General features: G+C 33.1%; 2 protein-coding genes across 3 annotated transcripts; one reads left to right on the top strand and one right to left on the bottom strand.

The window, feature by feature from the left end:
• On the bottom strand, positions 1-2,505 carry LOC118046568 (peroxisomal adenine nucleotide carrier 1). Its single transcript, XM_035055531.2, has 5 exons — positions 2,321-2,505; positions 1,658-1,889; positions 1,260-1,406; positions 720-880; positions 1-513 (listed from the first exon to the last, which is right to left on the bottom strand). The coding sequence occupies exons 1-5, from the start codon at positions 2,461-2,463 to the stop codon at positions 228-230; spliced, it is 969 nt and encodes a 322-aa protein (XP_034911422.1). The 5' UTR covers positions 2,464-2,505; the 3' UTR covers positions 1-227.
• A 4,690-nt stretch (positions 2,506-7,195) lies between these two features.
• On the top strand, positions 7,196-13,950 carry LOC118046569 (mitogen-activated protein kinase kinase kinase NPK1). Of its 2 annotated transcripts, none has more exons than XM_035055532.2 (17): positions 7,196-7,680; positions 7,777-7,818; positions 8,089-8,154; positions 8,237-8,347; positions 8,435-8,515; positions 8,605-8,682; positions 8,766-8,848; positions 9,654-9,735; positions 9,869-9,969; positions 10,158-10,197; positions 10,588-10,647; positions 10,727-10,773; positions 10,853-11,081; positions 11,162-11,398; positions 12,278-12,618; positions 12,708-12,787; positions 13,537-13,950. In XM_035055532.2, the coding sequence occupies exons 1-17, from the start codon at positions 7,384-7,386 to the stop codon at positions 13,641-13,643; spliced, it is 2,082 nt and encodes a 693-aa protein (XP_034911423.1). In that variant the 5' UTR covers positions 7,196-7,383; the 3' UTR covers positions 13,644-13,950. The 2 variants fall into 2 exon arrangements, with proteins under 2 accessions (XP_034911423.1, XP_034911424.1); XM_035055533.2 differs by having other exon boundaries at positions 7,198-7,680; positions 12,720-12,787.
• Positions 13,951-14,235: the final 285 nt, after the last annotated feature.

Here is a 14,235-nt window from a genome sequence, read left to right as displayed (position 1 = left end):
TGATGTTAAAAATTCTACTTTATTTGCTCTATATCCTTTAATTTGAGGAGGATATCGAGGGATAAAAATAAACACTTCTGCAGCAAATTAAAATTTCTTCCCCGGGAAAGATGAACTGGCATCCAGGTCTACTACCTAGTTACAACGTCTAAGAAATTTAATACCGTTGGGGGCATATCCAGCAGAGCCCCTTATTGACAGGGATCCAACTTCCATGCATATGATTATCACCGCGATAAAGTGCTCTTGATTCTGCTGCGTGTGACAAACAGATACCTTTTAAGTGCAAGCATCAGGAACCATGTAGTCTTTGATATCTTCTCCTTTATCATCAAGAGCAATGCTGAGCTCAGCACAGTCTTCAGGTTCTGGGCCAGCAACCCTTTAAAGAAACCTGCCGCACCTTCATTTTTCCAAATAGAATAGAGTGCACCTGAAATTGTCTTGGTTTTTGCTTGAACTTCCTCGACCTCACTTTCATCTGATTCCGCAGCCTGAAGCGTCACTTTACATCTGCCCAGGGTTCATATCTTCAGTCATTTCAACAGCATTTATAAAATGGCTTGATTAAAAGGGTTTCAAATACATTGCATCGTTCATTTTTCATGGAACATCAATTAGTGATTTTGTTCATTAAAAACTTTTGACGGCAAAATGAAAGACATAATAGAGTATTATCATGAAATGCCAAGGGAATGATGACTGAGTTGACTGCATACCTGATAGCTGGGTATGTGACACACGTCGCGATGCACTTTGAAACCGCACCCAATACAAAAGCAGAAAAGGCAGAGAGTGCTTCTGGAGATGAATCTATGCTTGATCTTTTGCTGAGCTGCCGCTCCAGTAGTCTTCGTTTCAACTGATCAAAAACTGTGTACTGTAAAACATAGAATTCCCCTTTCAGTTCGAGCTATTGATTCTTGAAACTCTAAGTCTCTCTTAGTGTTCACCCAAAATGCTTAAGCAGAAGCCCAAACAACAAAATCCTGGGTAAAAGCTACATTCATTCTCGGAAAATCTCCAGAAAGAACAGTCCACCCCTCAAAAATCTCACAGCTCAAAGGTACAAATCAAAAGATCGGGTGGTAAAATCAAAAATTTTCATCCCCCCCTGCCTCACCTCTCTAACCAAAATCCTAGCCTATTCCACAGTCCAGGCCCTCTGTGCATAAGCTCAATGATCTAAAGATGAGACCAAAAACACTATATGTGCAAGCCAGATACATAAGTCAATACTCGAAAGCAGAGTCAAGTACCTGGATTGATGGGTTTGATGTCAGAAGAAGAGAAATGCCAAGACCATCAAATGCCTCACTCCAAGTGCCTTCCGAGAGGGTTTTCCAAAGTCCTCTGGATTTTCCAAATTCACTTGTTTGCATTTTAGAGGATGCTGTGTCCAGAGGCTGTACAGCAAAACCAGAGATTAGGTTGTTAAACACTATACATTGGACTTATTCTAGGAAAGGTTTATACAGTCCCTAACCATAGATGTTTATTTGTTCCATGCATAGAACCGTTTTGGCCGGGACCCCTCGACCACAAGAATTCAAATACCATTCAATATAAAAGAAATATATATATAAAAAAATAATCATAGTATAACAAATTTTTTTTTATAAAAGCAGGAAAAAATGGATATCAAGATATGACTCACCTGTGTCACTATGACAGTGCAAGCCCCAGCAGCAGCAGCCACTATCAAATTTGCCTTTGTTCCAATGGTTTTGTTCCTACTTTTCTCCAAATATAACCGCTTAAAGAAGCTGTACCCATAGAAATAAACAAATTGTGAAATAAAAGACTGCAAGTTCTTCGTCCCAAGGCCTTGATACAATGAAAGAACCTGCCTGGAAGCAATTGCCTCCCAGAAAACATCAGATATGTTCCTGCAAACGCCGCAACATATTTTTCATGAGTGATCTTACCCAGAACGGTACGTCATCCAGGTAACCTCTTAATTGTTTTACCCATAGCAATTGATCAGAAACTCTTCAATAATCTGCTAGTTAAATGTCTATAATAAAATAAATATCAACCTGTAACATGAAGGATTTCATCAACAAAAATTGCAAATTTACAGCTAAACAAGAAATTTGCGAGCATAACAACCTAAAATATGATAGTTAGCACAACACTGAGACTTGTGAGTTCTAAACAGTCTTGAAAGCTATGCATAAAAAAAATAAAAAGGATTATGCGGGTAATTGATACCTAGGGCTGGACAAGAAATTCGCATAGCACCCCAAAAAACCAACAAAACTGCAGACTCACGGTATCTGATACAAGAAATGAGAAGACGAGACGAGAAAGGACATACCTATACTTTTGTTGATGATGAGCTCTAACCTCAGCTTGATATTTGGTCTTGCAGGTGTCAAGTGGGTACGATACAGTGGTGCTAACCAGAGCACCAATTGCCCCTGATGTTGCCTCTGACAAAGACTCCAAATCAAAGGCCATGATGTTGGATATTCAGCGCAAGTACTAACATATATTGGAAGGTTATGAAATTAAGGAGGCTAGAATATGCATGAATTTAGGGATTTTTTTTTTTAAAAAAAAAAAGCACAATAAACATAAAAAATTATCAAAATAACACCATATCAAAAAACAAATCATGAAATATAACATAATATGATCATATCGGGCTTTATAAACATAATATTTACTAAATATTATTATTTCTAAACATAGCATGATTATTGCCATGTTTTATAATAGTGACATTTAATAAATATTGTATTTCTGAAACTCGACATAATTAAATTGTGATTTACCTCAAAACAATTATGTAGATGGCCTAGCAGATATATTTATGAATCAACAAGACAAGTTTGGACCCAAGAAGAGGTCTAGTCATGTTATATCAGAATAACAGTTTAAAAATACAATAACTGTTGATCAAACCATTTGATCACGCTCATATTTTTATGAGTTCCTGAAGATTGTTTTCTCTATAATAGTCACTACGTTGCTACAAGAACTGTCAAATTTTTAGAAATAAAAAATCTCTTTGAGACCTTCCTGTTTTGGTAATTTTGAGATTTTTCTTATTATTTTGAAAGCAGTCAACTAGTTTCATTGACCATTACACACCGATCAACTGGTTGAGTTAAATATAGTATAATTTGACTATGTCGGACTTAAAAAACACAACATTTATTAAATGTCCCTATTTTAACTAATTTAACAAGCGACATAAACAATGTAATTTCACCAAGACTTTTTACTTCAATATTAATTTGCTATTTTTAAAAATTTATTTACTAATTTATCCTGAATTTAAAAGGTTAGGTGTGGTGGTGTTTATGAGAGTAAAATCTCTACCAGAGAAATTTTATATTGCTTAAAGTTTGTTTTTTAAGGTGTATTTTTTAAATATATTAAAGTAATATTTTTTTATTTTTAAAAATTTATTTTTAATATCATCATATTAATTTAAAAATATATAAATTAAAACTAAAAAAAAACTTTCAAAGATTTTTAAAAACATAATTGAACTGCAGTGTACTTTGTAAAACTGGAAGTGAAATATTGACACCGAAAATTTGAGGTCCACTTTCACAAGCGTTGTGTTTTCTTTTTAGGAGTTGGAAACGGATGGGACTTCTTTCTCTGTGAAGAAAAAGAAAAAGAAAACAACGGCTATTTAAATCAGCCTGGGCCTCACCCAACAAATCCATAAATTTTATGTAGCTACCAATAATCTAAGAGTGCCTCCTCCTATAGAATTTATCACTTTACACTAATAAAGGGAAGTTGTTTTTAGAGTATCATTAAATTCAACTCAGCAAATCAAACCTAAAATCTCAAACCTATGCTATTTGTCTAACTCAAATTTCAAATTAAATTATATAATAATTGCTCCAGCGTAACTTGATCAACTTGACAAGTTAAATAAAACTTGAACGACTCGTAAAAATATGATTTGACTTTAAAAAAATTATGTTACGCTTTATAAATGTGATAATTACTAAATTTCATTATTTTTATACACAACAAGATAGTTGTCATGCTTTATAAGTAAATATTGTATTTTTGAAGCGCGACATAATCAAATTGTGCTCTATCCCAAATAGATTACGTGGATGGTCTAGCTGATATATTTATGGACTAGCGGGATAAATTCGGGCCCAGTAGAAGGTCTGGTCATGTTATATCAGAATAACAACTCAAAAATATCATAACTTTTGATCCAACCATTAAATCACACTCATACTTTTCCAAGAGTTTCTAGAGATTATTTTCTCTATAATAAACACTATGTCGCTACACAAATCATCAAGTTTTTAGAAATCAAAAATCTCGCTGAAACCACTTAGTTCTGGTAATTTTGAGATTTTTCTTATTATTTTCAAAGCGATCAATTGGTTTCACTGACCATTACAAACCAATTGATTGGTTAAGCTATAAATAACACAATTTAACTATGTCGGCTTCAAAAACATGACATTTATTAAATGTTACTATTTTAAAGCACAACATAGCCAAACATTGTTATTTCACCAAAACTTTTTGCTTTTATATTAACTTGCCAATTTATTTTTTTAAAAAACAGTGTGCTAATTAACAAATTTATCCTTAATTTAGGAGGTTGGGTGTGGTGGTGTTGTGAGGGGAAAGTGTCTATGAGAGAAATTTTATATTGCTTAAAGATTGTTTCTTAAGGTGTATTTTTTAAATATATTAAAGTAATATTTTTTTATTTTTAAAAAAATATTTTTAATATTATCATATTAATTTAAAAATATTAAAAATTTATAAATTAAAACAAAAAAAACTTCCAAAGATTTTTTAAAATATAATTGAACTGCAGTGTACTTCGTGAAATCGAAAGTGAAACATCAACACTGAAAAGCTGAGGTTCACTTTTGTAAGCGATGTGCTTTCATAATCCTATCTTTTTGGGAATCAGAAACATACACGAATTCTTTTCTACTGAAGAAAAAAAAAACAACAATTTTTAAACCAGGCCCGGGCCTCACCCAACGAATCCATAAATTTTATGTAGCTACCGAAAATCTAACAGTGCCTCCTCCTATATAATTTCCCACTTTAAGCTACAGTGGGACTAAATTTTTTCTACATGTAAAAAATTAATGCCCAAATCAAGGGAATGTTTTTTTAACTAAGCAAATCCAACCTGAAATCTCCAACCTGTTCTATTTATCTTGCTCAAATTTCAATCTAAATTGCATAATAATTACTCTAATATAATTTGATCAACTTAACAAATTAAATAAAACTTGAATGGCCGGTAAAAAGGTGGCTTGACTTTAAAAACATTTTCAAGATAACTTTTTTTTAAAAAAATAAAAAATAAAATTATAACATATTAGATTAACCCGGGTGAATTTACATTAACATGTCAAACACTCAACATGGGTCATAAACTTCATTAAGTTTAATAACTTTGTTTTTTAGTATTATTTTTATTTTAATACATGATAAAAATCGACGCATGAAAAACCAAGCAACAACTCAATACCATAATATTTTTTAAAACAATTATAACTCCATAAAAAGTAAATCAAAATTAATTATGAAGTTTAATTTTCAATAGTTATGTTTTTTCTTGAATTATTTTTTATTTAATAGTATTAAAAAAATGAGTGTTTTTAATTACTATTTAATAATTTAAAAATTGAATTATTTTCTATTTGAAATATTGAGGTTGGGTTCCATTTATGTTTTTACTCGTCTTCTATTAGAATTTTCACTAATTTTAAAAATAATTTAGATTATCTCGGATTTTTTTATTTATTTTTATTTTTTAAATTTAGATTTTAAAAAAATTGGTTTCAAATTATATAATTCAATTGCTTAGATACAGACATGATATTCTCACTTTATGGTATTTTTATTTGCTTAAATGTAGCTTTTTTTATATCTTTTGTTTTTCTAATTTAATGTTTTTCTATCTCCAATCTTCGTGTTGATGTAGTTAAGTTTATAGATATGCGTGGTTCTACGCATCTGGATAATGATATGATATTATTATATGAGAATTTGACATAAAAAAACTATGTGAATGATATAGTAAATATTTTTATGAATTAATGAGACAGGTTTATGCATAATAAAATATCTAGAATAATTGAGACTTATTAATTTTTTAAAACTACGTTGAGAAATTTGGTCATTAAATCAAGTTAAAATTTTTATAGGTAATTTGACATATAAATTTTTTAGTGTAATCACCGTGTTGTTGAATTAATTGTTGGATATTTTAGAATCGCATTTTAAGCACTAAAGCTTTTGATGTGATAGATTGTAGTATTTTTTCTATGTTTAATTTTTCAGATTTTATATTTTAATTCGAATCTTTTACTTATTTTCTTTATGTTTTTTTTATTCCTAACTATTTTCTAATGGATGCAGGTTCATGACCTGTTTAAAGCTCTTGTGTCTCTTAAATAGATACCACCATATGCATTATTTTTTTAATAATAAAATTATGAATTCATAAGTCATATTTGCAATCATCTCTGCTCATTAAGTCTTCTGTATTTTCCCCCCCCGTACAATTTCATGTTGTTATTGTTCTACACAACTTTCGTTTGCATCATCTGTCCAAGGTTCAAAGTCTACAATTATTTTTGCTCATTAAATTTGTTATGTTTTTTTTTTTTTTTTTTTTTTTTGCATTTTCATGTTGTTGTTGTCCCACATAACTTCTACATGCATCCGTTTTAAGAATATTTGAGAATATATTAAAATAATATTTTATTATTATTTTTTAAAATTAATTTTGATATCAACATATTCAAATAATAAAAAAATTTAAAAAAAAATTTAAAAAAAAACTTATTTTTTTTTAAATATAATTTTAACCACGTTATCAATGATAACTTGATTTATTATTGAAAGCTTGATTTTGAAACTTTCACAGTATAAGTTTGATTATGAATTAAGATCTGTAATATCTAAATAATAACATGGATAGGAAACTTAAAGACTGACTCGGAAAAAAAAAACAATCAAGCTAAATCTAGACATGAGGCTACAAGACATGTATAAATGTAAAAACTTAATAAAAAAGGAGGGTGTAAAACAATACAAAAAAATTGTATTGGACCGACCCAAATAAATCCAGTACAAACCACCAAGGCCCGTGCAAGAATATAGCCATTCATTTAATATAACTGCCCTTCATTTGTTTATTCATTATTTTTTGAAAATAGATACCCCTCATTCACCCTGCTTTTCCCTCTCTTCAAATTTTCTTCCCAAAAAAAATGAACCACCCCATGCGCCTCTAACGGCTCTCTCTCTCGCTCTCTCTCTATCGCATGCTCTCAACTCTCAAGCATAAACTAAAACACTTGTGTCTTCACATCACCAATAAAGCATAAACCCTAGAAATTGAAGATCCACGAAATGCAAGACATTTTTGGATCGGTTCGTCGATCCTTAGTGTTTAAATCGACGTCAGGAGGAGGAGGAGGAGAAGATGGAGGGTTCAGTGGTTTTGTTGAGAAAATCGGCTCTAGCATTCGCAAATCTCGAATCGGCCTCTTCTCCAAGCCTTCAATACCGCCCTTGCCTCCGCCGTCTAAAAAAGACGATGCGCCACCGATCCGGTGGAGAAAGGGCGAGTTGATTGGGTGCGGCGCTTTTGGCAGGGTTTATATGGGGATGAATCTTGATTCCGGAGAACTTCTCGCTGTTAAACAGGTTAATAAATTCATCTGTTTTTTTCCTTTTCTTTTTACTATATCTTTTTTAATAATTTGATTTAGTATTGATTGTTTATTGTTTATATATTTGCAGGTTTTGATTGCAGCCAGTAGTGCTTCCAAGGAGAAAACGCAGGTAAAGGCTGAATTTGAATCTTAGTTTTACGTGTAAATTAGTTTCTTTTTGGTTGATTTTGGCGTGTTTTGGTAATTTTTGCTGGTTAATTTAATTTTTATTTTTTGTTGGTAATTACAATGGTTATTAGTACAAAATTGCTGTATTTTTTTCTCAAAAAAGTAGGAAAGCTAACTGAAGCTATAGCTTTTAGTTATTCAAGTAAAATCATTCTTGATCAAGTGTTCTCATGGTTAATCGAGGAAGTTTTTACTTCAAATTTGAAAATAGGCACACATCAGAGAGCTCGAGGAAGAAGTTAAGCTTCTCAAGAATCTTTCGCATCCAAATATTGTTGTGAGTATGATATCCAACTCGCTTTCTTTTTGGTGTGTTTGGTTGGTTATTTGCTTATTTTCGTTATTTCCATGTTTTTTAGAGATATTTGGGAACTGCTAGAGAGGATGATTCGTTGAATATTTTATTGGAATTTGTACCCGGTGGATCCATATCATCTCTATTGGGAAAATTTGGATCTTTCCCTGAGTCGGTAAGTGATTTTTAGTTTTGAAATATTAGAATCTAGTTGGTATTCGAAATGCTGATGGCGCCCTTCTTAAAATCATTTTATATGCAGGTTATAAGAATGTATACGAAACAGCTGTTATTGGGATTGGAATACCTTCACAAGAATGGTATTATGCATAGGGACATCAAGGTATTGTGGTTTCGTTTATTGAATAGATTAGATTCAGAGAGTTCCTCTCTCTTTCTCTAAAATCTGACATTGATAATGCTTTATTTCAGGGGGCAAATATTCTTGTTGATAACAAGGGTTGCATTAAACTTGCTGACTTTGGAGCATCCAAGAAAGTAGTTGAACTGGTATTATTCATATTACTATATTAAGAATTTTTTTTTGGTTGAGTTTCCATGGGCACTTTTGCTAATTGCCGTTTTGATTGCAGGCTACTATAAATGGTGCCAAGTCAATGAAAGGCACTCCATATTGGATGGCTCCTGAGGTCATTCTCCAGACTGGGCATAGCTTGTAAGAACAATGTTTCGATTTATTCTCATCATATTTGCCTATAATTTGTCTTGCCATTAGAGTAGAAATATGTAGATATCTGTAATTTTTATGACATGGCTAAGGCATAGCCTAATTGGTAGCCCAACCTTTCTACTAAAGAGGATCATCTGTTCAAATTCCCCCACATTAACCACGTTGAAAACTGAAAAAAATATACAATTTATGACATGGTTGATCACATGGTTTCCTTCATCAGCTTGAAGTTCAACAAGATCTTACATCACATAATCTTTATGATGTATGGTGTTAAAAATATGTACAGTTCATTTAAAATGCAAGGATGTAATGAAACATGATTCAAATTCTAAAATGATGAAACAATTTATGACATTTAAAACACATGGAGATAATGATATTATAGCTTGTGGATTAGTCAGCATTGCTTAAGACAAGGGTAAGTTGTAGTGTTTGACATTGCGTTTTGGAAGCGTTTTTGAAAATTATTGATTTTTTTTTCTTCAAATTAATATGTTTTTTATGTTTTCAAATCATTTTAATGTGCTGATATCAAAAATAATTTTTTAAAAAATAAAAAAAACATTATTTTAATGTGTTTTGGAATGAAAAACACTTTGAAAAGTAACAACTACCACACTCCCAAACACACAATTAAAAATGTCAAAAGTTGCAAAAGAGGAAATTTAAATATGTATGCTCTCATGCAGTGTATTATTACTTATTCCTACAGTAGAGAATTACATTAGCTTGCTATTCCTAATCTTTCTTTTTTGGACATCATTGCCTTTGACATTCAATTTCTTAGTTCTGCTGATATATGGAGCGTTGGCTGTACTGTGATTGAGATGGCCACAGGGAAAGCTCCATGGAGCCAACAATATCAGGAGGTACAGATTTGATGCCATTGGCTGATTTCTTTTATCAATTCGATTTATGTGTAAGAAAATTTACTATAATATACTGGATGGTGTATAGTATTTCTTGATTAACTTGCAGTCTAAAAACAACTTTTGTTTTCAGGTTGCTGCTCTCTTCCACATCGGGACAACTAAATCTCATCCTCCCATTCCTGAACATCTATCTATCGAGGCAAAGGATTTCTTGTTGGAATGTCTGCAGGAGTATGTTTGACTTTTATTTATCTCAAGTCTTTCATTTGCTCCCATAATCTTTTTTCTTTTTGAATGAGCCAACATTTTTAGGCAGATGTGACTTTGTATTCATCATAGATGAATCTTGAAACATAATTTCTATGAATTGTGTTAGATGCATGTCTGTACTAAACTCTTATGTGTATATGTGGTGGCAGGGTACCGAATTTAAGGCCTGCTGCATCTGAGTTATTGCAGGTAATTGTGATACATAGATTGTTTTTGTCTTAAAAATTATAAACTAACTGTGATAACACAACACAAATATGCACTTGTAAAAATATATGCTTGGCAGAAATAACTGGAATCGATTTTTTTTTTCAAATTGTATACTGGATAAAGTAATGAATGGAGAGAATTGGGTTAGTGGGGTGAAAAATGTGCAATGGAGTGGAGATAATGATAGGGTATAGGATATTAAATTTTGGTTGTTTGACACTAATATCTGTTATTAATTCTTAATTCACGACGATTCCAATCACTTGGACAAAATTTATTCAAACTATCATGGATTGATTAATTAATTATAGAGAGAATTAAACACGAGATAAATTTTCACTTATCACTTCTTTTTTTAAATATTTGCAGCATCCATTTGTCACTGGGGAATATCAGGAACCTCATTCAGTATTCCGTAATTCTGTTAGAGTAAGTATAGTAAGATAAGCTAGTTTGATTACTGTAATCCGTGACAATAAATTTGTCAATTAGTATTTCTTGTGTTCAGGAATCTGGAAATCTGATAGCAACTACTGGGATAAATCTCAAGAGCTCGTAAGCTTTTTAACTTTGTGGTTTTTGCAGTTTTGTTTGTTTGCTATTTTTGACTCTTGAAGGTGTATTGATGATGCAGCATGAACTCTGTGATTAGAAGGTCATCTTGTGCTGGGTTGAAGGATGTTTGTGAAATGGGTAGTGTGAAGTCCTCAATCATATATCCTGATAAATTATCAATATCAAGATCCTACTGGGGTGCGGCCAATATTGATGATGATATGTGTCTGATTGATGATAAAGATGATTTTGTGGTTGGTGCATCAACTAGGTTCAAATCTACCTTAGCATCTTCTGATTTAAATAAGGTGATGAACACTTTTATGTCTGGCCATGTGTATTAGGAGCTTACGTTATCTTTAATAAAATAATTGTTTCTTTAAATCAGAGTTTCAACCCTATGTGTGAACCCATGGAAGACTGGCCATGCAAGTTTGATGAAGATCCATTGTTTAGGAGAAGTGGAATTAACTTATATTGCAGTCAGTCAATCCATGAAGTTATTGATAGCCATGAAGCATCTGGTAAGGGACAGCATGACTTCACATTTCCACGTGGGCCAGTGATGCCTGAGGATGATGATGAAGTTACCGAGTCAAAAATTAGAGCATTTTTGGATGAGAAGGTACATTTCTGTTCTTTCAGACCTATTTTGCGAGTAAATGATGCGATTGTCAAGATACATTATAGTCCAAGAGTGAGCTAGGCGCTTGCCTTGCCTTGGTGCTGAGGCAATGCAATGCCACCTTCAATCTTTCAAGGAGAGGCAACTTTAATGAGATGCTTGCCTGGTCAGAGATGAGGTGTTAGGGGTAGGCATCTGATTGAATTTCAGTCATTGCCATTAATTTACGAAAATGATCCTTGATTTGATACCTAAATTGTTTATGAGATCAAGTTCGGCATGTTACCACATTAATTTTCTCAATCTTAAAATTCAATAAGTAGGACGGTTTTGTTATCACATTACTTTTCAGTTCTTTCCATAGAATTGTCAGTGACCATTTTTTAGCATACTCCAACCATTTAAAGGGGGCTTTTGGCATTTTAATGCCAGTCCAAAGTAAAGTAACAGTCATCATCATTGTTATTATTTCTAATTTTATGGGCTAATGATTCCCTCTCTCGTTGAGGAACAAAGATCACGTGCGCCTATGAGTAGCATAATATTGTTAGTTATTCCTGCTCTTACAGCATTCCTCTTTTCCTCCTTTTATGCATTTTCTTTCAAAATTCTTATTTCCCATTTTCGTCATTCTATAGACTTGTACAAATGAAGTTCTTTTTATTCTTCCGGATTTTCTTGCCGTTCCTTTCTTCACAGTTCCTTGCAGAACCTAATGAACAGAAGAATATTGCAGGAATAAATAGTTGAATGGCTTTTAAATTGTCAAACATGCAATGTGACAAAAAATTTAGTGCTCATTTTGCCATCCTCACCTTTGACAACACTATTCACTAGTACGATGAAATTGTTAACACTTGTTCCTTAAAACTTCACTAGGCTATTGATTTGACGAAGCTGCAGACACCTCTATACGAAGAGTTCTACAGCAGCACTCTGAATACCATGGGTGCTCCAACTGAAGTTGGGACAGAAAACAGTGAAAATCCTACACATTTACTGAGTTTACCTCCTAAAAGCAGGTCACCCAAATGTTTCCCTAGCAGAAGACTCTCTGCAGTTGTTGATGCTGCCAACATTGTGAGTCCTGGTCGTCGTACTAAACATGTAGCAAACGAGAGTAGCATCCACAATCGAGCTTTGCAGGAAATTCATCCACCTCAGCTTAGTGAGTGGAAAGAGTTTCTTCATAATAGCCAGCGGGAAACCCTTACTTCTAGGTTTGTTTACCATTATTTGTTGCTTGCTTTAGTTTAATCCTGCTAATGAGAATCACACCTGGCATTATGTTACCTGAGAATGACATTAGTTTGACTTGCAGTGCAAGCTTCTCTGAGAGGCAAAGAAAATGGGAAGAAGAGCTTTATCAAGAGCTTGAAAGAAAACGAGGCAAGTTTTAATTTAATCTCTTGATTTAAAACTAAATTTCCATGATTTTCTGTTGCTGGGATTGGTCCTTTGAATCACCATTGTGGTAAATTTTAAGGTCTTCTTCTTTAGCTGAAGTCTTGCTATTAGAACCTCATCTCATTCTCAAATTGTCACGTTGTGTTGAGACTTGAGATAAGAAATGCTATTTTAGGAAAATCCATCAACTCTTTCTTGAGTCCTGGACTACTATTACCCTTAGGTGATGAAAAAAACGTGAAGCTGGTATCAGAGTTGCAGAATGAGCAAGTGAATGACATCCTGTATAATATGAGGACACGTTTGGTTGTTGAGCTCAAAGTGGCTGGGGTGTGTGTTTTTGATGAAATTAGCATCACTTGACTGAATCCTTGATGGGTGGATGGTTTCTAGGCTCCGCCATCCCTGCTGTTGCCATCATGTAACTTGTATACTGATTGATCTCTTTTGTTGGACAAAGACAGACCTAGTTTAGATATGTCGACAAAATACATGAATATTCTTGCAAACAGATTTCCTTTTGCGCGGGATCAGTTGGAAAACCAATGCGGTAAAACAATGCAAAATAAAATTTTAGAACAATTTACAAGCCAAGGAGACACTGCACATTCGACACAAGTTGGAGAATGGAGCCTTGCTGTTCAGCTAGACTCATTAATTTTTTAGATTCACCACTAATACATTCTATTGAGCTCTTTCAGTGTGGTATGACATTTGAGTGCCTATTGCAGAGATAATGCGCCAGGCTGGTGTGGGAGGGAAGACATCATCTTCTCCAAAGGATCCGATCCTAAGTCGACAGAGAGAGCGGTTACGATTTGCATTCGGTGGCAAATAAATGAATGTACATCACTTGCATTTGTCTTATTGCCTAATGGAAAAGAAACATGCTTTTCCATTTGGGAGTTTTACTGTATCTAGTTATATATCTGGTGAAATGGTGTCTGATAATATACAAGAGGCACTTGCCACAGACAACCTTCCAGCCATTGTATTACATCCTTGTGGTTCAGCCAAAACAAATTGATATAAGCAGTATCCTTGTATGCCTTATCTCCACCTCGTTGAGGTGAGCAAAGTTGATGTAAGCTGTTGCGGGATTCAAAGCATAGAGAATAAAGTATTTTTTGAGTTTGTGTTGAAAACATGGAAGTAATGTTTGATGGACATGTTGTTAAGGATCACATGCTGGCAATGCAGCACATTAATGGCTCTTGGAATCCCTTTTCTTTTCTTTTTTCTAATGCTCGCAATGCAGCATAGGAACCTCCAATTTGAAGGAAATTCGGCTTGCCTCGAGAGCACAACACTTCCGAGTTGTTTTATTACTGATTTTCTCTCATAAAATTTAAATAACAAAATCAAATGATTAACGTTTATTACTCTTGTGTTAATTTAAAAAAAAAAATAATTTTACTGATATATCGATC

The sequence above is a fragment of the Populus alba genome, chromosome 10 (assembly GCF_005239225.2).
Source record: "Populus alba chromosome 10, ASM523922v2, whole genome shotgun sequence".
Lineage (NCBI taxonomy): Eukaryota > Viridiplantae > Streptophyta > Magnoliopsida > Malpighiales > Salicaceae > Populus > Populus alba.
This window is presented reverse-complemented; position numbering and strand designations above follow the sequence as displayed.

Bases quoted from the DNA above. Each gene is read 5' to 3' on its own strand.
- LOC118046568 (XM_035055531.2), bottom strand. From the start codon at position 2,463: ATGGCCTTTGATTTGGAGTCTTTGTCAGAGGCAACATCAGGGGCAATT. The intron at 1,407-1,657 runs GTGAGTCATATC...TTTGCTGTACAG, and splicing joins GCACTGTCATAGTGACACAG to CCTCTGGACACAGCATCCTC. The intron at 881-1,259 runs GTACTTGACTCT...TATGTTTTACAG, and splicing joins CATCAAACCCATCAATCCAG to TACACAGTTTTTGATCAGTT.
- LOC118046569 (XM_035055532.2), top strand. From the start codon at position 7,384: ATGCAAGACATTTTTGGATCGGTTCGTCGATCCTTAGTGTTTAAATCG. The intron at 8,155-8,236 runs GTGAGTATGATA...CATGTTTTTTAG, and splicing joins TTTCGCATCCAAATATTGTT to AGATATTTGGGAACTGCTAG. The intron at 12,788-13,536 runs GCAAGTTTTAAT...TGCCTATTGCAG, and splicing joins AGAGCTTGAAAGAAAACGAG to AGATAATGCGCCAGGCTGGT.